This window comes from Oncorhynchus nerka, linkage group LG10 (genome assembly GCF_034236695.1).
Source record: "Oncorhynchus nerka isolate Pitt River linkage group LG10, Oner_Uvic_2.0, whole genome shotgun sequence".
NCBI classification, from domain to species: Eukaryota; Metazoa; Chordata; class Actinopteri; order Salmoniformes; family Salmonidae; genus Oncorhynchus; species Oncorhynchus nerka.
In genome coordinates this window covers 65,071,932-65,096,313 of record NC_088405.1, presented here as the reverse complement: position 1 = coordinate 65,096,313, position 24,382 = coordinate 65,071,932, and the positions used below count along the sequence as shown (strand labels likewise).

Genomic DNA, 24,382 nt, shown 5'->3' with positions numbered 1-24,382 from the left:
TGATCGTTGATCCCCAAAAAAATGCAGCGTCATGTCCCTGACATGAGATCTGGTTGTCAAGAGGAAGATGCTCCATCCATGATTTAATGGTGTCAGAGGGCATTTGCAGGACTCTGGCCTGACTGGCTGTTGTGTGGCTCCTCCACTTTGATAGATCCGACAGGGAACACTATCACTCTCTCTCTCTGTCTACCTCTTAATATTTAGACTGTAGTGTTTTGACCCATACATATTTTATTGTTGTTAGGAAACCATAGAGACTATAGTCAGAGTGACTTGGCAGTGGTTTGATAATACAACTCCCCCAAACCCCCTCCATGTTTTGGTAAGCAATGCATATGAGTGGTGTTTCTAGGTGTTTCTAGAGCGACAAGGAACAATCCATGTGAAGAACACGCACAAGAGTTGCTTGTCTTAATATTGCATAAGGGTTACACAAGGGTTGGTTAACTTTATGACTTGGAATGTAGACACGACATGGCCATGTGCAGAAAGTCAAGGCCACGTGGTTGGTCTGTTGACTTTGTGAAAGCTATTCAGGATGGATGAAATCTTCAGTGGCAAAATACCCTTTGAACCAATTCAAACCAACTAGCTACAGGTGCAGTTTTAGCAATTAGATAATACAAACATAAGTCATTGGTGAGTGTGGTGAGTGGTGCCTGGATAACAACCTCTCCCTCAAAGTGATCAAGACAAAGGAGATGATTGTGGACTACAGAAAAAGGAGGACTGAGCACGCCCCCTCATCGACGGGGCTGTAGTGCAGCAGATTGAGAGCATCAAGATCCTTGGTGTCGTGAAGAGGGCACGACAACGCCTATTCCCCCTCAGGAGACTGAAAAGATTTGGCATGGGTCCTCAGATCCTCAAAAGGTTCTACAGCTGCACCATCGAGAGCTTCCTGGCAACTGCTCTGCCTCCGACCGTAAGGTACTACACAGGGTAGTGCGTACGACTCAGTACATCACTGGGCCAAGCTTCCTGACATCCAGGACCTCTACCAGGTGGTGTCAGAGGATGGCCCAAAAGATTGCCAAGGACTCCAGCCACCTAGTCATAGACTGTTCTCTCTACTACCGCATGGCAAGTGGTACAGAAGTGCCAAGTCTTGGTCAAAAAGGCTTCTTAACAGCTTCTACCCCAAGCCAAAAGACTCTTGAACAGTTGATCAAATGGCTACCCGGACTATTTGCATTGTCCCCCCCCTCATTTTTACGCTGCTGCTACTCTCTGTTTATTATCCATGCATAGTCACTTTACCTATACCTACATGTACATATTATCTCAATTACCAGTGCACCAGCACATTGACTCTGTACCAGTATGCCCTGTATGTAGCCTCGCTACTGTTATTTTATTGTTGCTCCTTAATTATTTGTTATATTTCTATTCTTTTTTTCTTCTTCTTAAAACTGCATTGTTGGTCAAGGGCTTGCAACTAAGCATTTCACTGTTAAGGGCTTGCAACTAAGCATTTCACTGTTAAGGGCTTGCAACTAAGCATTTCACTGTTAAGGGCTTGCAACTAAGCATTTCACTGTTAAGGGCTTGCAACTAAGCATTTCACTGTTAAGGGCTTGCAACTAAGCATTTCACTGTTAAGGGCTTGCAACTAAGCATTTCACTGTTAAGGGCTTGCAACTAAGCATTTCACTGTTAAGGGCTTGCAACTAAGCATTTCACTGTTAAGGGCTTGTAAGTAAGCATTTCACTGTTAAGGGCTTGCAACTAAGCATTTCACTGTTAAGGGCTTGTAAGTAAGCATTTCACTGTTAAGGGCTTGTAAGTAAGCATTTCACTGTTAAGGGCTTGCAAGTAAGCATTTCACTGTTAAGGGCTTGTAAGTAAGCATTTCACTGTTGTATTCATGTGACAAATACAATTTGATTTAAGTTGAGTTGAGACAACTTCCCAACAGATTCTCTGTCCCCCTCCGCCAGCAAAACATCTGGAACCTGTATCAATTCTGAGAACTGCCAACCCGTCACAATTTTGAAATACTGCTGAAAAACAACAGAACATCTTAAAATTGTAACAAATAATCAATCCTGGTCCTGGAGGCCATGGATCTGACAAGATTTATTGGTCTCCGTCTGATTGTTCAAGAGCAATATAGAGCCAGAGTCATTGTCAGTCATTTGACCCATTCCTACATCCTGGCAACCATGACTGTTGACAGTCATATATGATTGACATGACCTAGAACAGTTGCATGTCTTGTATTATAGTAAACCCACTGTAGGGTGATTAATTCAATAAGTATAGATGCCATATTGCTCTTTCATGCCATGATGATGGTGGGTATGTCTCTCTCTTTTGCTTGTGACAGATTGATGTCTAAGATTCAACTCGTTCCCTCTCTTTTTCCCCAGGAGGTGGAGGAGGTTAAAGAGGAGCTGGTGAACATCGTTAAGGAGAATGTGGTGAAGAGGGTGATAAAGAGCGTGTCTCAGGTGGGGATAAAGAGTGAGGTGAGGGAGGTAGTGCCCGTGGTGAAGATGGACACACGTTTCTTCGGAGAGCTGCTGGCGGAGGTTTACAGGAAGAACTGTGACATCCACACCTGCATCTCAGAACACGTGGCCAAGATACGTGGAAGGTGTGTTTTGATTTTCTCAACATATAGCCATATTTATATATATATGTATAGCTTTCCCCCCCCAGCACAACACGTAACAGAATCAATAAGAAAGAAACAAGACAGAAACCCAAGGGAGAGGGCAAATCTAGATCCTACTGAACTGTCCAGACTAGGCTACAGTATGAAATACAGTGGCGTGGCACACACTCCCTCAGCCCTCGCAAGGCCCGAGGGCCCACGAGCTTTGGGGGCCCCCCAGAGGTTGGCCACCCCAGATAGTATATTAAGAAGTCCTAAGCAATAATATATATACAGGAAATGTGCTTTAAAATTGCAACATTTTCTCTCAGCCTCATGGATTATAAATTTTTGAATAGCAGGAAATTAGCTCAGGGAATCTTAAAAGTCAGGACAATCCTTGTCCTGCAGGGGAACTTTTTTTTTTAGTTGAATTTTGTTGCATTATTTTAGTTTCAAATTTACATTTATGGGAATTTTATATGGAAAATATTTGTTTTTAGAATTTTCTAAATACTTTAAATATTATACATTTCCATGTTGGCTCTATGCCTGGAAATGCCCTTGTCTGGAACAAATTTCAAACTCTAAAAAAGTGTTAACATTTTTATTTAAATGCAATAATGGATATTAACTGAAACATGATCTTATGTAGTTTCTTGCAATACCCCTCTGTGAATTGAAATAATATTTCTCTCAAAACTGTGATTCCTAAAAGATGTGTCCAGAGATTTGGTCAACTCAGATTAACTTGGAATGAGCAGGGTGAGCTATACCATAAGGACCCCTTATTCATGTCCTCATTACATGTAGAAAAGTGTTGGTCCTAAGTTTCATGAGGTGAAATAAAAGATACCAGAAATTTTCCACACGCACTGAAAGCTTATCACCTCATTCTCTCTAATTTTGTGCACAAATTTGTTTACATCCCTGTTAGTGAGCATTTCTCCTTTGCCAAAATAATCCGTCCACCTGACAGGTTTGGCATATCAAGAAGCTGATTAAAGAGCATGATCACTACACAGGTACACCTTGTGCTGGGGACAATATGTACCTGTGTGCACAACACAATGCCACAGATGTCTCAAGTTTTTAAGGGAGCGTGCAATTGGCATGCTGACTGCAAGAATGTCCACCAGAGCTGATGCCAGAGAATTTAATGTTAATTTCTCTACCATAAGCAATGTCGTTATAGAGAATTTGCCAGTGTGTCCAACTGGTCTCACAACCGCAGACCTGTAACCGCGCCAGCCCAGGACCTCCCCATCCAGATTCTTCACCTGCGATTATCTGAGACCAGCTACCCAGACAGCTGATGAAACTGTGGGTTTGCACAACCAAAGAATTTCTGCACAAACTGCCCGAAACCATCCCAGGGAAGCTAATCTGTGTGCTCGTTATCCTTACCAGGGTTTTGACCTGACTGCAGTTCGGTGTTGTAAGCGACTTCAGTGGGCAAATGCTCACCGTTCACAGCCAATGGCATTTTGGGGATGTGTGCTCTTCTTTGATGAATCCCAGTTTCAACTGTACCGGGCAGATAGATGGTGTCGTGTGGGCGAGCGGTTGGCTGATGTCAACGTTGTGCCCTATGGTGGTCGGTGGGGTTATGGTACGGGCTGGCATAAGCTACAGACAACAAGCACCATTGGATTTTATCAATGGCAATTTGAATGGTCAGAGATACCGTGATGAGATCCTGAGGCCAATTGTCATGCCATTCATCCACACTTATCACCACATGTTTCAGCATGATACTGCATGGCCCCATGTCGCAAGGATCTGTACACAATTCTCATACTCACCAGACATGTCACCCATTTCGCATGTTTGGGCATGCTATGGATCAATGTGTACTGTACGACAGCATGATCCAGTTCCCACCAATATCCAGCAACTTCACACAGCCATTGTAGAGGGGTGGGACAACATTCCACAGGCTACAATCAAGAGCCTGATCAACTCTATACAAAGGAGATGTGTCGTGCTGGACGATGGCAAATTATGGTCACAGCAGATACTGACTGGTTTTCTGATCCATGTCCATACCTTCTTTTTAAAGTATCTGTGATCAACAGATGCATATCTGTATTCCCAGTCATGTGAAATCCATAGATTAGGGCCTAGTGAATTATTTCAATTGACTGATTTCCTGATATGAACTGTAACTCAGGAAAATCTTTGAAATTGGCATGTTGTGTTTTTGTTCAGTGTACATTTAACTAAGTTTTCCTTTCAAATGGTATCAAGAATATCCATTCAGGTCCTGAGCTACAGGCAGTTAGATTTGGGTATGTCATTTTGGGTGGAAATTGAAAAAAGGGTCCGATCCTTAATAGGACTCAATCATGGACTTCAAACACTTGTTTAAATAATTTACAATAATTATAATAATTACAATAATTGTAAAAATGATTTATGAAAAAAACGAAGTTGTTCCTTAACATGGTGTGATAGCTGATACTTTGGTCTATCAAAATATATATTTCAAATTTTGTTAATATTAGGACAAATATTTGTGGATTTTTTGTTGTTGTTGATTTTTCGGTCTTTCAAGAATACTTGACCTCTAAAACATCAATATTTTCTTTCAACCTCATGGCAAAATGTGTGAAATAGCACGAGATTAGAGATAAAACTCCCCATTTTTCACTCTGCCCATTGGCAAAAAAAACACCTGCAACTGGAAACTGACATTTCTAAAATACTTTTTTCTCTGAATTGATAACAAAGAAGTATAGCCAAGAACAGGTCAGTTGAATGATCTATGGCGGCAGTTTGTATGGGGCCTTCCTGTAACGCCCAGTAATGGACACCAAAAATCTTAGGTTATATCACATTATTTCCGGTACAATCTGTAGCTAGGCTGCATCATGTTAGCTCCCCACTCACGCTACACAGAAGCTAACACGCTTGAATAACGCAACACGGCATGTAGAAATGTTGCAACTGTTCATTGCTGTTCGCAAAACAATGTCTAGGCAAGAAGATACCAGTAGCTTCCAGTTTTGTAAGCTAACTTTCCTTACTAGTTTACAGCTGAAGCTAACATCAATTTACTACCCTAGTACTACCATCAATTTACTACCCTAGTACTACCATCAATTTACTACCCTAGTACTACCATCAATTCACTACCCTAGAACCATAACACAAAATATGAGGATTTCAAAGCTGTCACCAAAAATCATACAGTCATTGCCAAGAACTTTATTAATGAACTTAGTCTGCTTCGCCTCAGTCACGTCTCTCCTCTCTCTCACTGTGTGTGTGAATGACGTCATTAGGTCTTAGAGACAGGGCACACTTTTATCAAATAACCGATTGCTTTTTCTATACATATGTTGTTGATCAGCACAATAAAATCAGTTCCAAATGGAAAGGAGACAGATTGTTAATCCTCTGTAGCCCAATGACATCAGCCAAAACCATCTCAATAACTCAATACTGTAGATGCACACACTCCTATTGAATATGCATTCAACCGTATTGGGTATAGGCCTAGCTTACATCTTGATTTACCCAGTTTATCAATAGAGATTTACCATTTAAATTAATGATTACTATTATGTTGTTATGTAGTTAGATTGGTAAAAACAAATTGATTGAATGATAGTATTATTGATTCATTAATGCATACCTGGCTGTCTCTGTCTGGATCAAGTGCCATTCTGTGACTTTGGCACAGTCCCTATACCTCTCTTAACTTGCCAGGTTGGGCCATAAAATACCGTCAAGGTGTGAGGCAGGCTGTGGGCTAGTATTCTAACTGAGAGGCTCTATAACTGAATATAATACATGCAGTGCCTTCAGAAAGTATTCACACCCCTTGACTTTTTCCACATGTTGTTTTACAGCATGAATTTAAAATGGATTAAATTGAGATGATTTGTCACACAATACCCCATAGTGTGAAAGTGCAATTATGTTTTTAGAATTTTTTACAAATTAAATAAAAAAGAAAAGCTGAAATGTCTTGCGTGTAACACAACAAAATGTGGAATAAGTCAAGGGGTATGAATACTTTCTGAAGGCACTGTATTCATATATATATAAGGTGCACAATGTAATAATGTAAAATTCACAGGAATTTCATGTAAAACTCAGTAATATAATCTCACAGGTTAAATACACATCCTAAATACACCTGCAGTGTCATCCATCACCGTAAATCCTGTAATTAGTCACTAGACATTACAACCGTCAGTCAGACCTGACTTCTCTCATTTCTCTAGACTCTCTGTTTACTCATACTAACTGTGATTCACTGAATAAACACATCCCTGCTGCTAACTCCATCATAACATGTGTAGACTGGAGACAAAGATGGGTTATTTAGTCTAATTGTGTGTTTGTCATGCCCTGTAATGTGTTTACCTTTCCATCTCTTTCCCAGGAAACACCTCTTAGATCCCAGTAATGACTACAAGGTACAGCAGGGAGGAGCGACCGATGGTTTTACATAACATCATATTAGTCTTGTATTGTTTAAATTGCTGTACAGTAGCTATTTATATATGCTGGAAGTGAAAGTATGAAATACTTTGTGTGTATGCAGGTAAAGAGAGAGGACATTGAGGCCCTGATCCCCAAAGGAGCATCTGAGCTGACCAAACAGCAGCTCCGCTACCTGCTGCAGGTAACACCAAGGTCGGACTGGGACAAAAATTCAGCCCTGGCATTTCAGCCACACCAGCCCACATCACCGCACCTGCTACTTACACACACAGGCAGTAATGCTACTGACACATAACATAGGCAACTATAGTACAGCGTTTCTCACCATTTACTGTATCAGTGACCCTCGAAACATGGTCCTCCTCCTTTTTAACCAGCTCATGTTTAAGACACATATAACATGTAAATCACCACTGGAGATACAGCTCACCACTTTAACTGTGCCTCTGTTGCCTCCCTGTTGTGCTGTCTCTCTGCAGAAGGAAGAAAGATTACTGAATAAATGCCTAATAGATGACCATTGGCTCATAATACCTTATGAAAGGCTAACTACTTACATTGCAATACATGTCCCCCCAATCCTAAAGGTTAATTACTCTTACATATATAATGTGAGCGTACCAAGTAATTAGGCGTCACTCTAAAGCGGGAAGGTGGAATAAACGAGTCAGGAAAAAGGTTTTTCTGATTGAACACGGTTCTCTATTGAGAGTATTTTGTCAACAAAAACATTCAAACATAATCAATGAAAAATCTTCCAAGGAAAAACACACATCTTCTTCTCCAGATGAAACAAGAACACAATAGGATAATCTTTAAACTACAACAAACATAAATCACGGTTTTGTCACCGTCTTAGTGGTTCTTTCAGCACAGCTTCTCTCTCTCGGTGGCCATCTTCCAGAGATAGAATGGAACCAGAAGAGAGGGGGGAAAACTCTCTTTTATAGGGGAAGGAGAGTATCTCATTAGTACCGTCAGCTGTGCTTAATTGACTCTGGTTACCTTGTCTCCCAGGCTCTGTTGGGCAACTATCCATGAGCCCAGCCTGCCCTCTAGTGGTCCGTCCACATACCTTCCCCCCCAGGACCGAACCGGGAGGGTCGGGCGCCAGACGCACAGTCTTGGTCGCGTCGGGACAGCGCGTCTGCATTCCCGTTCCTCGATCCGGCCCTGTGGATGACATGGAAAGAGAATGGTTGTAAAGACAAAAACCATCTGGCTATTCTGTTGTTATTGTTTCTCTTACCAGCCATCCACGTGAGGGGCGCATGGTCAGTAACTAATGCAAACCTCCGACCCAGTAGGTAGTACCGGAGATAATCGAGGGCCCACTTGATGGCTAAGGCCTCTTTCTCTACGGTCGCATACCTCTGTTCCCGATCGCTGAGTTTCCTACTAATGAAGAGAATCGGCTTCTCTGCTTCACCTTTACCCTGAGCTAGTACGGCCCCGAGCCCTGTATCCGAGGCGTCGACCTGCACAATGAACTCTTGTGAGAAGTCCGGAGCCTGTAGAACGGGATCAGAACACAGGCCATCTTTTAACAATTGAAAGGCCTCTTCCATCTCGTCTTTCCACTCTACCTGGTTTGGCAGGTTTTTCCTGATAAGGTTTGTGAGGGGGTTGGCAATGGTTGCATATCCCGGGATAAAACGGCGATAATATCCTGTTATCCCTAAGAAGGCCCGAACGTCTCGCTTGGTCCGGGGTCGAGGCCAGTCACGAATTGCCATGGTCTTCTCTGCCTGTGGGCGTATTTTCCCATTCCCCACGGTGTACCCCAGGTATTCCGCTTCGGACAAACCCAGGCAGCATTTATTTGGATTGGCTGTCAACCCTGTGGCTTCCAAACTCACGAGCACCGCCCGTAATCGCAGGAGGTGACTATCCCAGTCCTCGCTGTGGATGACCACATCGTCTATGTACGCCGCTGCATACTCTTGATGGGGCCGTAGAATGGCATCCATGAGGCGTTGGAAGGTTGCAGCGGCACCGTGCAGTCCGAAGGGCATCCTCACATACTGGAAAAGCCCTCTGGAGTGGCGAAGGCAGTCTTTGGGCGATCCTCCGGAGCCACCGGCACTTGCCAATATCCCTTCGTCAAATCCAGGGTAGTGATGAACTTGGCCTTTCCTAAGCGCTCCAAGAGTTCATCCACGCGGGGCATGGGATACGCATCGAATGTAGAGATGGCATTCACGCCCCTAAAGTCGTTGCAGAGTCTCATACTACCATCGGATTTGGGGACCAGGACTATGGGACTGGACCACTCACTCGTCGAGGGCTCGATCACGCCCATCCTCAACATCTCCCTCACCTCTTTCTTAGCGATGACTCTGCGAGCCTCAGGAATCCTGTAAGGGCGAATATGCACCTTCTTGCCGGGTTCAGTGTGGATATGGTGGAACAGGACATCTGTTTGTCCTGGGAATGGAGAGAATATTCGACCGAAGTTCATAATCAGCTTGTCTAGCTGTCTTGACTGCTCCGGTAGGAGAGTTTGGCCACGGCGCACCTGTGGTAGAGCCTCCTCTTTTCCTTTGCCCTCCAGGGCCATCAAAGCCACCTCCTCCTCTCGTCCATGGTATGTCTTCAGCAGGTTTATGTGATAGATTTGGACCTTCTTCCTCCTGTCAGGTTGCTTGATGAGGTAATTGACCGGTGAGACCCTTTTCATTACCTCGTAGGGCCCCCTCCACTGCGCCAGCAAGCGATGTTCGGCCGTGGGCACAAGCACCATCACTTTCTCTCCCACGGTGAACTCACGGGGTCGCAGACTTATCATAGGCCCGGCCTTGGGTCCTTTGGGCCTTCTCCATATGCTCCTTGACTATGGGCCACACTGCTGACAGGCGGTCTCTCATCAGGGTAACGTGTTCTATTGTGGATCGAAAGGGGCATGGTTGGGTCTCCCAGGTCTCCTTGGCTAAGTCGAGGATTCCTCGACAGGGTCTGCCATAGAGCAATTCAAACGGAGAGAATCCAGTGGATGCCTGGGGTACTTCTCGCAGGGCAAACATTAAGTGTGGGAGAAGCATGTCCCAGTTTTTCCCGTCTCGGGACACCACCCTTCTCAACATGCTTTTTATCGTTTTGTTCAAGCGTTCACACAACCCGTCTGTTTGAGGGTGGAATATGCTTGTACGTATCTGTTGAACCTGATATAACCGACACAAGTCCTTCATCAACCGGGACATGAACGGGGTTCCTTGATCAGTCAAGATAGTCTTGGGGAGGCCCACACGAGAGAACATCAGGAATAACTCCTTGGCAATTCCCTTTGACGACATGTTACGCAGGGGTATGGCCTCCGGGAACTTGGTAGCGTAATCTATAACCACTAGGATGTACTCGTGTCCTCTGGCGGATTTTGGGAGGGGTCCTACGAGGTCCATAGCTATGCGTTCAAAGGGAGTCTCTATGATGGGGAGAGGAATCAAAGGGTTACGTAGGTGTGGCCGTGGGGCTGTACGTTGACATTGATCACACGTCCTACAATACCTGGCCACATCCCGGGTGACCCGGGGCCAATAGAATCTCTGCATGATTCTGTCAATAGTCTTGTCTCGTGCCAGGTGTCCTCCTAGGATGTGGGAATGGGCTAACTGTAGAACTGTATCTCTGTATGGCCTAGGCACCATTAGTAATTCCTGGTTTTCCCCCCCCTTCGTCGTACGACCCAGTATAAGAGACCCCGCCTGATTGCATAGTAAGGAAGAGGGGGCTCACCTGAACCGTCGACGTTCCTCCCGTCGATCACCTTCACCTTCCTCATGGCCTCCCTTAGGTCTGGGTCTCTATGCTGCGAGGTGCCGAACTGTCCCTTTAATTCCTGGGACAGGTCGACCTCGGTAGAGGGATGTGGAGGTTGTTCCACATCCCCATCAGGGGTGACCGAGGAGAATCCCTTCCAGGTTCCCTCCTCGGATGGAGCTTCAAATATATCCCTTAGCGCCTGGTTGCTCCTTCCTTCCTGCGTTGTGTATAGCCCTCCACATGTGTCTTCATCGGTGGTTTCTTGGAATATCTGTCGTAAACGTTGGGTCGCTATTTCTTCCTCTGCTGCAGAGGACGAGGACGCGGCTACGTCTCCTTGTAGGACTACTACCTCGGGCTTGGATTTTCTCTTCTTTCCTGTCCCCCTTCTTCCCGTGCATAACGTCATCTGCCGAAGCTCCTTATATAAGGGACAGTCTCTCCCGATCAATAATGGCACCTTCAGCTGCGGCACTTTCCCGGCCCTGACTGTACACCTTCCTTTTGGAGTGAGAATAGGCAGATTCACAGTGGGGTAATAGTGGGTGTCTCCATGGATACAGGATACGGCTACTTTGTCTGGTAGCAGTGTTGCGGAGGTCACCATCCGCTCCTCTACTAACGTAACCATACTTCCCGAGTCGAGAATAGCTACCACATCTTGTCCTTCGACTTGCACCGGAATCTCTGAGGCTGGGGCTATCTCTGCTAACCAACAGTGTTGATCCTGCCCCCTCAAAACGGGATGTGTGGGGGTAGGCAGTGATGACTCCGTGACCATGGGCTCATCCTTGCTAGGACATTGTGGGGCATAATGGTTGGGAGACTGACCTTTATAACACCGACCCTGCTGTGTGGTGGCTGACTTCTCCCACCTCCGGGAGGGGCTTGGACGTTTCGGTGGCGAGCGCGCCGGGTGAGTCGTGGTACGGGATTGCAAGACTCCTTCCGTTCCTCCTTGTCACTTTTTAACAACTCCCCTGTAGACCGATATGTTTCCACCGCCTGGGCTATGTCGTCGGCTGACAACGGGTTGGCTTGCCCCACAACCCTTTTTAAGTCACTGGGTAATTCTCTCAATATCTTGTCCACTACGAGAGTCTCTATCACATGTCCTACTCCCTTTCCAGGTTCTAGCCACTGTTTCGTCAGTCGTATTAAGGCGAAGATCTGGGCACGGACGGGTTGATCAGCTGTATAGGTCCATTGATGGAACTTTACAGCCCTATCTCTGGCAGTCAGCTGGTACCGGGACAGGATCTCGGTTTTTAGTCGCCCATAGTCCGCAGCTTCGGGGAATCCAGGTCAAAATAGGCTTCCTGAGCCACCCGGTCAAAAGAGGGGCTAATGCGCTCGCCCATTCTGTGGGCGGCCACTCTTCCAAGGTGGCCGTCCTTTCGAAGGTCATGAGGAAGGCCTCAATACCATCCTCCTTGGAGAGACGAGGTAAGATGGCGTGAGCAGCCGCTCTTGGCTTAACTCTAGGTTCTTCTAGTCGGCTCAGCTGTTGTTGCAGGAGTTCTATGGTTGTCTGCTGTGCTGTGAACAATTGTTGTAGTAGGGCATTATCCATCGTTCTTGAATGGTTCCTCCGGGTCTATTGGAAGAATCTTGATTTACTCACTTATCCTTGTGTCACTCGTCCACCTAATGCCTGCATCCTCCACCAATGTGAGCGTACCAAGTAATTAGGCGTCACTCTAAAGCGGGAAGGTGGAATAAACGAGTCAGGAAAAAGGTTTTTCTGATTGAACACGGTTCTCTATTGAGAGTATTTTGTCAACAAAAACATTCAAACATAATCAATGAAAAATCTTCCAAGGAAAAACACACATCTTCTTCTCCAGATGAAACAAGAACACAATAGGATAATCTTTAAACTACAACAAACATAAATCACGGTTTTGTCACCGTCTTAGTGGTTCTTTCAGCACAGCTTCTCTCTCTCGGTGGCCATCTTCCAGAGATAGAATGGAACCAGAAGAGAGGGGGGAAAACTCTCTTTTATAGGGGAAGGAGAGTATCTCATTAGTACCGTCAGCTGTGCTTAATTGACTCTGGTTACCTTGTCTCCCAGGCTCTGTTGGGCAACTATCCATGAGCCCAGCCTGCCCTCTAGTGGTCCGTCCACATAATATAGAGGCAAAATATCAATAAACTGGCAGTACACGTGTCAGTTTGTGTGTCTCTTTCTGTTTTCTCCCTACATCCACTGTTTTCTCCCTCCATCCACTGTTTTCTCCCTACATCCACTGTTTTCTCCCTACATCCACTGTTTTCTCCCTACAACCACTGTTTTCTCCCTACAACCACTGTTTTCTCCCTACAACCACTTTTCTCCCTACATCCACTGTTTTCTCCCTACAACCACTGCTTTCTCCCTACAACCACTGCTTTCTCCCTACAACCACTGCTTTCTCCCTACAACCACTGTTTTCTCCCTATATCCACTGTTTTCTCCCTACAACCACTGTTTTCTCCCTACATCCACTGTTTTCTCCCTACAACCACTGTTTTCTCCCTCCATCCACTGTTTTCTCCCTCCATCCACTGTTTTCTCCCTCCATCCACTGTTTTCTCCCTCCATCCACTGTTTTCTCCCCAGAACCACTGTTTTCTCCCTCCATCCACTGTTTTCTCCCTACATCCACTGTTTTCTCCCTACATCCACTGTTTTCTCCCTACGACTGTTTTCTCCATCCATCCACTGTTTTCTCCAACCATCCACTGTTTTCTCCCTCCATCCACTGTTTTCTCCCTCCATCCACTGTTTTCTCCCTCCATCCACTGTTTTCTCCCTCCATCCACTGTTTTCTCCCTCCATCCACTGTTTTCTCCCTACAACCACTGTTTTCTCTCTATATCCACTGTTTTCTCCCTACAACCACTGTTTTCTCCCTACAACCACTACACTTGACTGCTGCAGCAGCAGCTAGATGTCTGTGCTTATAAGACTAGCATCACTGGGACCCAAAGACCAGGGGACCACACTGCCTGTACTGGGCCCAGCAACATCCCAGGGTAACACTTTATTTTAAGGGTCCATAATAAACCATTTATAAGGCATTATGAGCAAATCTTTTGCTCACCATTTATTGATCATTACGCCCACATTTGTAAATGTTAGTACGCTAGTTATTTACACACCTTCCTAATATTCCCCTTTGCCCTCACAACAGCCTCAATTCATCAGGGCATGGACTCTGCAAGGTGTTGAAAGCATTTCACAGGAATGCTAGCCCATGTTGACTCCAATGCTTCCCACAGTTGTGTCAAGTTGGCTGAATGTCCTTTGGGTGGTGGACCATTCTTGATACACACGGAAACCTGTTGAGTGTGAAAAACCCAACAGTACTTGACACAAACCGGTGGGGCTGTCAGCTACTACAACACCCCGTATTACACTGTTCACTCATAATATTTATAAATAGCCCTCACTTTAGATTAGGGTCTGCAAAAATACTTAATCATGATTAGTAAATAGATTACTAATGTGGGAGTGATGATAAAAAAATGGTGAACACAGAATTTATAAATGCCTTATAAATGATTTATTACTGACCCTGCAAATAAAGTGTTACCCATTCTAGTTGTGAATGAATAAACACATATATTATAGAAAGAAGAAAATCACTGAACAAATGCCTTATAGATGACCATTGGCTTATATTATACATTATAACAGCATAACTACACTGAACAAGGTGTATGCTAAGGAGTATTTCTGTTTGTAATAAAGACCTTTTGTGGGGAAAAACTCATTCTGATTGGCTGGGCCTGGCTCCCCACTGGGTCAGCCTGGCAGCCAGGTGGGTGGGTCTATGCCATCTCAGGCCCACCCAGGCTGCACCTCTGTCATGTCATGGGAAATCCATAGATTAGGGCCTAATGAATGTTTTTCAATTGACTGATTTACTTATATGAACTGTTACTCAGTAAAATCTGTTTGTTGAATGTTGCGTTTATATTTCTGTTCAGTATACATATTTCAAATTAGTGCATGTCAAGTGCCCCCCCCCCCCCTTAGATATTAGGCTACATATAATTCAATAGAAGACTATAGAGAGAGAGCAGTAGAGATAAAGTCTGCCAGTTCCTTAATGTTTTGTCTGTATAATACAGCCAATGACTATATTAAGGAACTGGCAGTCTCTCTCTCTCCTCTCTGTTTTCTTCTATTGAATTCAATATATGACATTCTATGTTTGTCAAGAATGATGCTGGGAATACTGTATATGGATGCAGATTGATTTCCAGCATTGTGCTTCATTTGACAGTGCTGCGTGCATATGCATATTTTTCTGCCAAGAAGTGACTGGCCTTTCAACAAATTAAATATGCTAGAGATTGGCGGGACTTTCCAGCCTTAAGTGCGGTGGCTATGTAATGTTATCTGACACTTGTTAGTCACTTGTTACTACAGCTCAATAACTCACTCGCTGGGCTGAAGAGACTGAGATGCAGAAGTGAATAATCTTTGATAAATCAATTAAAATACACAGTCCCCAAATGTACCTTCATTTGGCTTGTGTTTAGTTAAAAGAGGTATATGCAGAGTACATGTCTAGTAGATACCTATTGCCTTCACTATGTGTTATAAAAGCCAATCTAACAACTTGTTCAGGTATATTGCAAATAGACAAGTGTCTAAATGCTGCCCAAAATCTCCCTTCCCTAATTAGCCTACTGTAAGGGTTTTCTTCTGGTGAAAGAGAGGCGGACCAAAATGCGGTGTGGTGGTTATTCATGTTTCTTTAATAAAGACTCAATACATGAATAAACTAACAAAACAATAAATGTGTGAAAACCTAAACAGTCCTATCTGGTGCAAACACAAGAGACAGGAACAATCACCCACAAAACCCAACACAAAACAGGCTACCTAAATATGGTCCCAATCAGAGACAATGACTAACACCTGCCTCTGATTGAGAACCATATCAGGCCAAACATAGAAATAATAGACAAAACCTAGAAAAACAAACATAGACTGCCCACCCAACTCACGCCCTGACCATACTAAATAAATACAAAACAAAGGAAATAAAGGTCAGAACGTGACACCTACTATAGTCAACATTAAATATATTTCATAGTACAATATACAGCCAAAATATTAAGTCTAACTGGCAGCAGTAGGCATCATGATCTGTGTCAGTGTGCAGGAGTGTGTATTTCTCTGTTTTCTTCCTTCCTTTCCTGCACCACTGCAGCTGATCTGTCATTTCTCACAGACACAACACTCGGACCAACAGAACCACAACTTTTAGAAAATGCGTCGGCCTCGAGCCCTTTTTTGGCACCACCTTTCCGTTTTTCTGTTTTGACTGAGTGACTGACAGATTCGGGGTGGGTCTCACTCTCTGATGATGTGCGTTTGACTTGTGAATTTGCGCCACCGGGCCAGCCCAGCTTGGTAGGGGGACCGGCCGTTGCACACTGGTCAGCCAAATACTATAGATTGCTATGAAAAATAGTCGTGTCCCCCTACCAAGCTGGGCTAAAAGCTGGGCTAAAAGTCGTGTCCATTATATAAAAAAATATATAATATTTATATAATTTTTGTTCATTTCGACGGACAATCCGCCTATGGAAAATATATTCCTTTGGTTGCTCCACTATGCCTGAAACGGGCTCATTAAACCTCACCTAACCTCTCTTTCATCAATATCTCTCCTTTATTTTTCAACTCTCTCGCTCTCTCTCCCTCACTCCCTCGCTCCCACCTTCTCAGACCCGTATGACAGCAGACAAGACCATGCGTCTCCTTCTGACTACCTTCAGCAGCCTGAGGGAGGAGCTGATCCACATGTCAGAGGATCTGAGGGTAAGATCTGGGCCCTGGGTCACTGTAGGACCCTCTTATGCTCTTAAATGTCTCATTGAGATATACATGCAGGCAGGCTGTCTTACAGAGTCTTACTGCCTCTGTCTCTGTTCTCCCAGCGTCTGGAGAGTGAGAAGGAGTCCCTGGAGAGAGACCTGAGCTTCAAGGCTGACCAGGCTGAGCAGTATGACCGCCTCCTAGAGGCCATACGAGAGAACAACAGACAGCTACAGGTAGGTGTGTGTGTGTGAGAATTTGTAAGAGTGTGTGTATGTGTGTTTCTTCCACTGTGTGTTGCTTGTGTGTGTTTGCCTGTGTGTACACCTCTTCTGTAGGTGTTTTTGAAAGAGAGTATCTCTGCCCTGTATGTTAGTGCAATGGGTGTATGACTGTGTGTGGGTAACTCTATCCATCCATCCATCCATATAGATATCTCTGAAGGAGACCAGCTCCAGCCAGCGGACCCTGGAGACTCAGCTCCTGAGCAGCCGCACTACAGACTCAAACAGGGACTTCCGCATCAAAGAACTGGAGGGCAGCTACCGAGCCCTGGAGAAGGAGAACGAGATGCTCAAACAGAAGGTACTCTAACGCTACCCTCCTCCATCTCTGGCTCTAACCCATCTCACTTCAGAGAATAAGCTCTTAGAAATTCCTTTTACTCATGTTAGCAATTCCTTTTACTCATGATGACTGTAGTATCCGACTGTAGAATTATTCTCATAGATCGAACTTGTTAACTAACTTGTGTCTCCCTCTGTATCCATCTTCATCCAGTTGGCTGGCCAGTGCAGCAATAGCACCATTCAGATGAATACAGAGGAGCTGTCACGTCAGTACTCAGAGCAGCTAGCTGCCCTGCGCCAGGAGAAGGACAAGGAACTGCAGAGCCTCAGGGTAAAAAGCCTACAGGGATGCATGGATACAGGGATGGGGCCTTCCTGCTCTGTTGGAAGTACTGTAGCAGTACTGACTGTGCTTGTGAGAAGAAATATGGGTAGCTAATGGTTATACTGACTGTGAGTGTCTCTGACTATCTGTCGGTATGTCCAGTCCCAGCTGACGCGGATCACCACAGAGTACACCACGGAGAGGTCAGGTGACAAGAGCCTGCATCTCCGCATCACACAGCTGCTGACAACACTGGAGCAGCGGGAGGTTGTCATCAAACGTCAGGAAGAGGTCAGGGGTCATAGCTACTGGTCACTGGTCAGCCCGGCCCCTTAGATACATACAGATCTTGGAAATGTCTACTCCTTTAATTGGACAAATCTAGAACCAAACTAACCCAACAGTTTTGGATTAGAAAAACAGCCTGCTTCTAGGGTCTGTCCTCACCCTGCTTCTAGGGTCTGTCCTCACCCTGCTTCTAGGGTCTGTCCTCACCCTGTTTCTAGGGTCTGTCCTCACCCTGCTTCTAGGGTCTGTCCTCACCCTGCTTCTAGGGTCTGTCCTCACCCTGCTTCTAGGGTCTGTCCTCACCCTGTTTCTAGATTTGTTCTTACCCTGCTTCTAGGGTTTGTTCTTACCCCGCTTATTGGGTTTGTTGCCTAACTTGTTTCCATAATTAAGTGATTGGTTTTGTTTAGGCCAGTCTGACTATATTATCTCACAGTTGTTGTGTTAATTTACCTCCAAAGGATCCTTTAATGTCACTTCAGGAATGTATTTACCTGACACGTTGTGCACCTTTAGCTCCATCATTAACACCTATATCACGGCACAGGCCTCATTCCTCCTCCTCCCTCCCTATTCACCTTTGACCTCCCATCTCTGATCTTTAACCTCCAGGACATCCGGCGGTTGCAGCAGGAGAAGAAGAGAGACAGCTCCAAGAACGTCACCACGACCACTATCACCAAAAGGTCAGCCCAACAATACCATGAGCCTATTTTATGTGGAATATTTGGGGCAGTAGCTCCTCTAAAATGGGTTAATGTAATTTCGGATGCCTAGTGTGGTATTTCCCAAAACAGGATTTTGTACTAGTGTACAGTAGGTACTTAACCAACCAGTATGCGGTCCTTACTGTGTATAACTGATGTGTAGGTACAGGAACCAGTACCCCCTCCTGGGCCTGCTAACTGATGACTACAATTCCACATCGCCTGTCAAGGATACCAAGACCATCGTAATCGAGAGCCGGACGGGGGAGATGATCAAACAGGTAGAGTAGAGCAGGGAGGAAGTAGAAACTTGATGGCCATGCTAGAAAGGACAAACTACTGTATAGCTATACTGATGAGTAAGTACATCAGTTATTGTTCTCAGTTTAGAGTTTGAAGTGAGGGGTAACATTAGGGTAATGATTAAGGTTAGGGTTAGTGGTTAAAAGGAAAATTATAATTAGTGATTAGGAAGGGCTATTCATCTGTCCATTCTGGCATGGCCAAATAGCATTAACCATGTGTGTACTGCCATGGGGCCCCAGGAGGGAGAGCTCGGGACCCTCACTGGGCTGTTACTATTTGGCCCTGTCAGAAGCTGGGCAAGGGTCCGTCATGTGAGGAGAGCCTGTGATGAGAGGATGATGGATGGAAGTTGACTCAGGACCAGGACCTGATGACATGGAGAGACCCTTGTTGTTTGTGAGAGTCATGCATGGGGTTGTGAGAAAGTTTGGAATGGATTTAGGGTGACAGCACAGACGTTTCCAGGGATTTGAGTATGGCTGCACAATTAAGCAAATTCACAGAGATCACAATATTGACATGTGCAATATCCATATCGCAAGAGATCCATATGGCATGCAATATTTTGAAACACTTCTTAACTGGGTGTAACGTCTGTTTTTATAGTTTACTCTGTCTCTCCTTTTGTGGCCTTCCCACACACACCATGCGCCTGTCACTCAGCAGAGCATTTCCTCCTCACTGTTAGATTCCCTATACATTTGTATGCTCTTCCTTTCCTTTCAGATGCAGTCAAAATAGTGTTCCAAACAAGAACGATGCTTTTTAGATTTGTATTTTTTGCCCATATCGTGCAGCCCTAGTTGATCCACTGTCAGTCTCAGCACTCTTATGACATCAAGTCAATCATAGGACTGGAAGAGATCAAGCTTGTTGTCTTTCCAATGCTGAATGAAAGAGTATTATGGCAGATAACAGTGAGTGGTAAACAGCAAGAAACACATCTTTTGTAATTACAGCTGATGGATTAACCCTTCACGCCATAACGATCGTATCCATGTTCTGTTCATCTCGAAACAGGAAATCATTACAAGCCCTTAAAGACACTGCTTCTCTCGGACAAATTACAACCCCTTAAAGACACTGTTTCTCTCTGCTCGGCTGAGGAATGAACGACAAGAAGACCTTGACCCCCCCCCCCAGCATGCTTCCCTCTCCCCGTCCCTCGTCCTCGGGGCTCCCAGGGTGGTGGTGGCAGGGGTTCAGCACCCCTATATATGGGATGGGTGGTTTTGACCAAATGGGGTTTGCTTGGACAGGAGGCTTCACTTTGGCTGGGATGGGGGGCATCAAATACTCAACAACCAAATATGTTATAGTAGAAGCTTAGCGGTTAAGAGTGTTAGGCCGGTAACCGAAAAGGTTGCTGGTTCGAAATCCCTGAGCCGACTAGGTGAAAACTCTGTCTGTGCCCTTGAGTAAGGCACTTAACCCTAATTTCTCCAGTAAGTCACTCTGGATAAGAGTGTCTGCTAAATGACTCAAATGTAAAATGCTTATGCTTATAGCCAGGAGGGCTGAGAGTGGACAGGAAGAGGGGGCTGGGGCTTATTCGTATGCAGCTCACTAGTGTGTCTGTCCTCCGTGGAGCCACCACTACCCTGCTAGTCTTTAGGACATCTCCTCCAAATGTGCTACAGTGATAGTATGGTTACTATGCATATAAATAAGGAAGCTAAATATGCTTTAATTATGTGCTAATTAAAGAGACTGTATGATCAAATTTGCTTTGTTCTGCCTCTGTTCTGGTCTTTTGCTTTTCTTTTGTGGCAAGGTACATAGTTGTGTTATGTTTCAGCTGCATTTTGTTTCATGTTTATACCTTAAGAGGTGCATGGGTATGTTTTGTTGTTGTTATTGAATGGAACGCTGCGCTTGGGGTTGGGGAGGGGGGTTGGAGTGGGGTGTATTAGAATATCAGTGACTGGGTTGGACATGGCCTGGGGGCATGGTTCTATGGATGATATAAAATGGTGGATGAACTGAACATTTTAAAAGTAAAATTAACAATGTATGAAGTAGCATGTTTTTCCTTTGGATTGTTATCTGCTGAAGGGTCATTATTTCATTGCGGTGGTAAATGCTGTCCCTTTGAAACTATATAAAAACACTTTCAAATGACAAAAACGTTTTCCATTTTATGTAACTATTAGAAAACATAAACTCAGCAAAAAAAAAGAAACTACTATTTTTCAGGACCCTGTCTTTCAAAGATAATTCGTAAAAATGTAAATAACTTCACAGATCTTCATTGTAAAGGGTTTATACACTGTTTCCAATGCTTGTTCAAAGAACCATAAACAATGAATGAACATGCACCTGTGGAACGGTCGTTAAGACACAAACAGCTTACAGATGGTAGGCAACTAAGGTCACAGTTATGAAAACTTAGGACACTAAAGAGGCCTTTCTACTGACTCTGAAAAACACCAAAAGAAAGATTCCCAGGGTCCCTGCTCATCTGTGTGAACGTGCCTTAGGCATGCTCAGGGAGGCATAAGGACTGCAGATGTGGCTAGGGCAAAAAATTGCAATGTCCGTACTGTGAGACGCTTAAGACAGCACTACAGGGAGACAGGAAGGACAGCTGATTGCCCTCACAGTGGCAGACTACGTGTAACAACACCTGCACATGATCGGTACATCTGAACATCACACCTGCGGGACAGGTACAGGATGGCAACAACAACTGCCCGAGTTACACCAGGAATGCACAATCCCTCCATCAGTGCTCAGACTGTCCGCAATAGGCTGAGAGAGGCTGGACTGATGGCTTGTAGGCCTGTTATAAGGCAGGTCCTCACCAGACATCACTGGCAACAACATCGCCTATGGGCACAAACCCACCGTCACTGGACCAGACAGGACTGGCAAAAAGTGCTCTTCCATGACGAGTCGCGGTTTTGTCTCACCAGGGGTGATGGTCGGATTCGTGTTTATCAACGGAGGAATGAGCGTTACACCGAGGCCTGCACTCTGGAGCGGGATCGATTTGGAGGTGGAGGGTCCATCATGGTCTGGGGCAATGTGTCACAGCATCATTGGATTGAGCTTGTTGTCATTGCTGGCAATCTCAACGCTGTGCGTTACAGAGAAGACATCCTCCCTCATGTGGTACCCTTCCTGCAGGCTCATACGGACATGACCCTCCAGCATCACAATGCCACCAGCCATACTGCTCATTCTGTGCGTGATTTCCTGCAAGACAGGAATGTCAGTGTTCTGCCATGGCCAGCGAAGAGCCCGGATCTCAATCCCATTGAGCGCATCTGGGACCTGTTGGATCGGAGAGTGCGGGCTAGGGCCATTCCCCCCAGAAATGTCTATGAACTTGCAGGTGCCTTGGTGGAAGAGTGGGGTAACATCTCACAGCTAGAATGGGCAAATCTGGTGCAGTCCACAATGAGGAGATGCACTGCAGTACTTAATGCAGCTGGTGGCCACACCAGATACTGACTTTTACTTTTGATTTTGACCCCCATTTTGTTCAGGAACACATTATTCCATTTCCGTTTGTCACATGTCTGTGGAACTTGTTCAGTTTATGTCTCAGTTGTTGAATCTTGTTATATTCATACAAATATTTACACGTTAAGTTTGCTGAAAATAAAAGCATTTGACAGTGAGAGGACGTTTCTTTTCTTGCTGAGTTTATGTAAGTCCTTTATAATGCAACAAATCTATTAGTGTGCATTGTACAAACTACTGGGGGCTAGACAACTGGCTTGTTCCCAGGGTTATGTGTAGTGACATGTTTTGGGGATTTAGAGATCGATCTAGTATTTTGAATTCTAGACAGTGAACAAAAGTATTTAATTTATTGTATAGATCAATAAAAACAAAGAAGGCTATTAAAATCATTTCTTTTTTACTAGTATAATGTGTGTCCCTCAGTTTTATGTCATTGGTGTTACCGCCTTGAAAATCACTGATATACAAGAACCTTGAGCAAACTCTCCGGTGGCAAACTGTTATCAGGGGAGGGGTTTATATTAAATACAATTATTGGCTAATCACACCCTTTTAGTATGTCATAAATTTGAGGATTCCATTGTTTATTTGGTGTGTCTAAATCCAGTATCACTTGGTGTTAGTCGATTTAAATGAAGGGATGTAACATTGTGAGCAAAATGATTCATCTTATCACATTATATATAAAGGATTGATGACCTTAGATATGAGCATTTGTGGCCTCCATTTCAGAAAATCCTAATTAACCTAGAATGTCTCATTGGTGTTACCATCATTGGTGTTACTACTCCTACTGGTGGCACAGTGCTATCTGAATCGTAAACAAATATTTAATGTCATTGAGCTACCATATTTGTTGATTTAGAATGTACCAAAACACATTTCAATATAATTATTTTTAGAAAAATAAAGAATTTTTTCCCTAAATGCCTTGCCCAAATGCCACCATAATTCAAGAATGACCCTGAAGTTATCTCTTGCCTGAAGTTATCTCTTGGCTGTGCTCGCCCATGTAAAATTATCCTGGTCTTTTCCATTTAGGCATTAACCCTCTGCTTTTTGGAATGTAACACTGGTGCACTTGTCTTCAGTTTTTGTTTGTATTTTCTTCCGACATGTGAAACCACAATAATAAGGCCTAGGGGCAACTATATCCTACTCCAGTAGGGCACCATCTGCAGAGAGCAGTTACCTTCTCTCGCCAGCAGAGAGGGCCAGCAGCCTACAGTTGTGCCTCAGAGTGACAGGGAGTGAGTGATAGGAAAGAGCCTTCGTCGAACATCTCATTTCAACATTTTTAGCATTAATATGGAGTTGGCCCCCCCTTTGATGCTATAACAGCCTCCACTCTTCTGGGAAGGCTTTCCACTAAATGTTGGAACATTGCTGCAGTAACTCGCTTCCATTCAGCCACAAAAGCATTAGTGAGGTTGGGCAATGATGTTGGGCGATTAGGCCTGACTCGCAGTCGGCGTTCCAATTCATCCCAAAGGTGTTCGATGGGGTTGAGGTCAGGGCTCTGTCCAGGCCAGTTAAGTTCTTCCACACTGGTCTTGACAAACCATTTCTGTATGGACCTCGCTTTGTGCATGGGGGCATTGTCATGCTGAAACAGGAAAGGGCCTTCCTCAAACTGTTGCCACAAAGTTGGAAACACAGAATTGTCTAGAATGTCACTCTATCCTGTAGCATGAAGATTTCCCTTCATTGGAACTAAGGGGCCTAGTCTGAACCATGAAAAAACAGCCCCAGAAATTATTCCTCCTCCACCAAACTTTACGGTTGGCACTATGCATTCAGGCAAGTAGTGTTCTCCAGGCATCCGTCAAACCCAGATTAGTCCGTTGGACTGCTAGAGGGGGAAGTGTGATTAATCACTCCAGAGAACGCGTTTCCACTGCTCAAGAGACCAATAGCAGCAAGCTTCACACCACTCCAGCTGACGCTTGACATTGTGCATGGTGATCTTAGGCTTGTGTGCAGCTGCTCGGCCATGGAAACCCATTTCATGAAGCTCCTGACGAAATCGTTTTGCACTTCAGCACTCGGTGTTCCCATTCTGTGAGCTTAAGT

At 44.7% G+C, this 24,382-nt stretch overlaps 1 protein-coding gene across 1 annotated transcript in view; it reads left to right on the top strand.

Moving 5' to 3' along the window:
* LOC115135842 (protein POF1B-like) overlaps positions 1-23,181 on the top strand; it is a 36,487-nt gene extending 13,306 nt beyond the window's left edge. Inside the window, exons 3-14 of the mRNA XM_065023368.1 lie at positions 765-928; positions 2,376-2,602; positions 6,999-7,032; positions 7,161-7,241; positions 16,554-16,646; positions 16,766-16,879; positions 17,076-17,228; positions 17,424-17,543; positions 17,700-17,828; positions 18,438-18,511; positions 18,696-18,813; positions 19,859-23,181. Coding sequence (XP_064879440.1) covers positions 765-928; positions 2,376-2,602; positions 6,999-7,032; positions 7,161-7,241; positions 16,554-16,646; positions 16,766-16,879; positions 17,076-17,228; positions 17,424-17,543; positions 17,700-17,828; positions 18,438-18,511; positions 18,696-18,813; positions 19,859-19,879 — 1,328 coding nt within the window. The 3' untranslated portion in view covers positions 19,880-23,181. The remainder of the gene's footprint in view (positions 1-764; positions 929-2,375; positions 2,603-6,998; positions 7,033-7,160; positions 7,242-16,553; positions 16,647-16,765; positions 16,880-17,075; positions 17,229-17,423; positions 17,544-17,699; positions 17,829-18,437; positions 18,512-18,695; positions 18,814-19,858) is intronic.
* Positions 23,182-24,382: the final 1,201 nt, after the last annotated feature.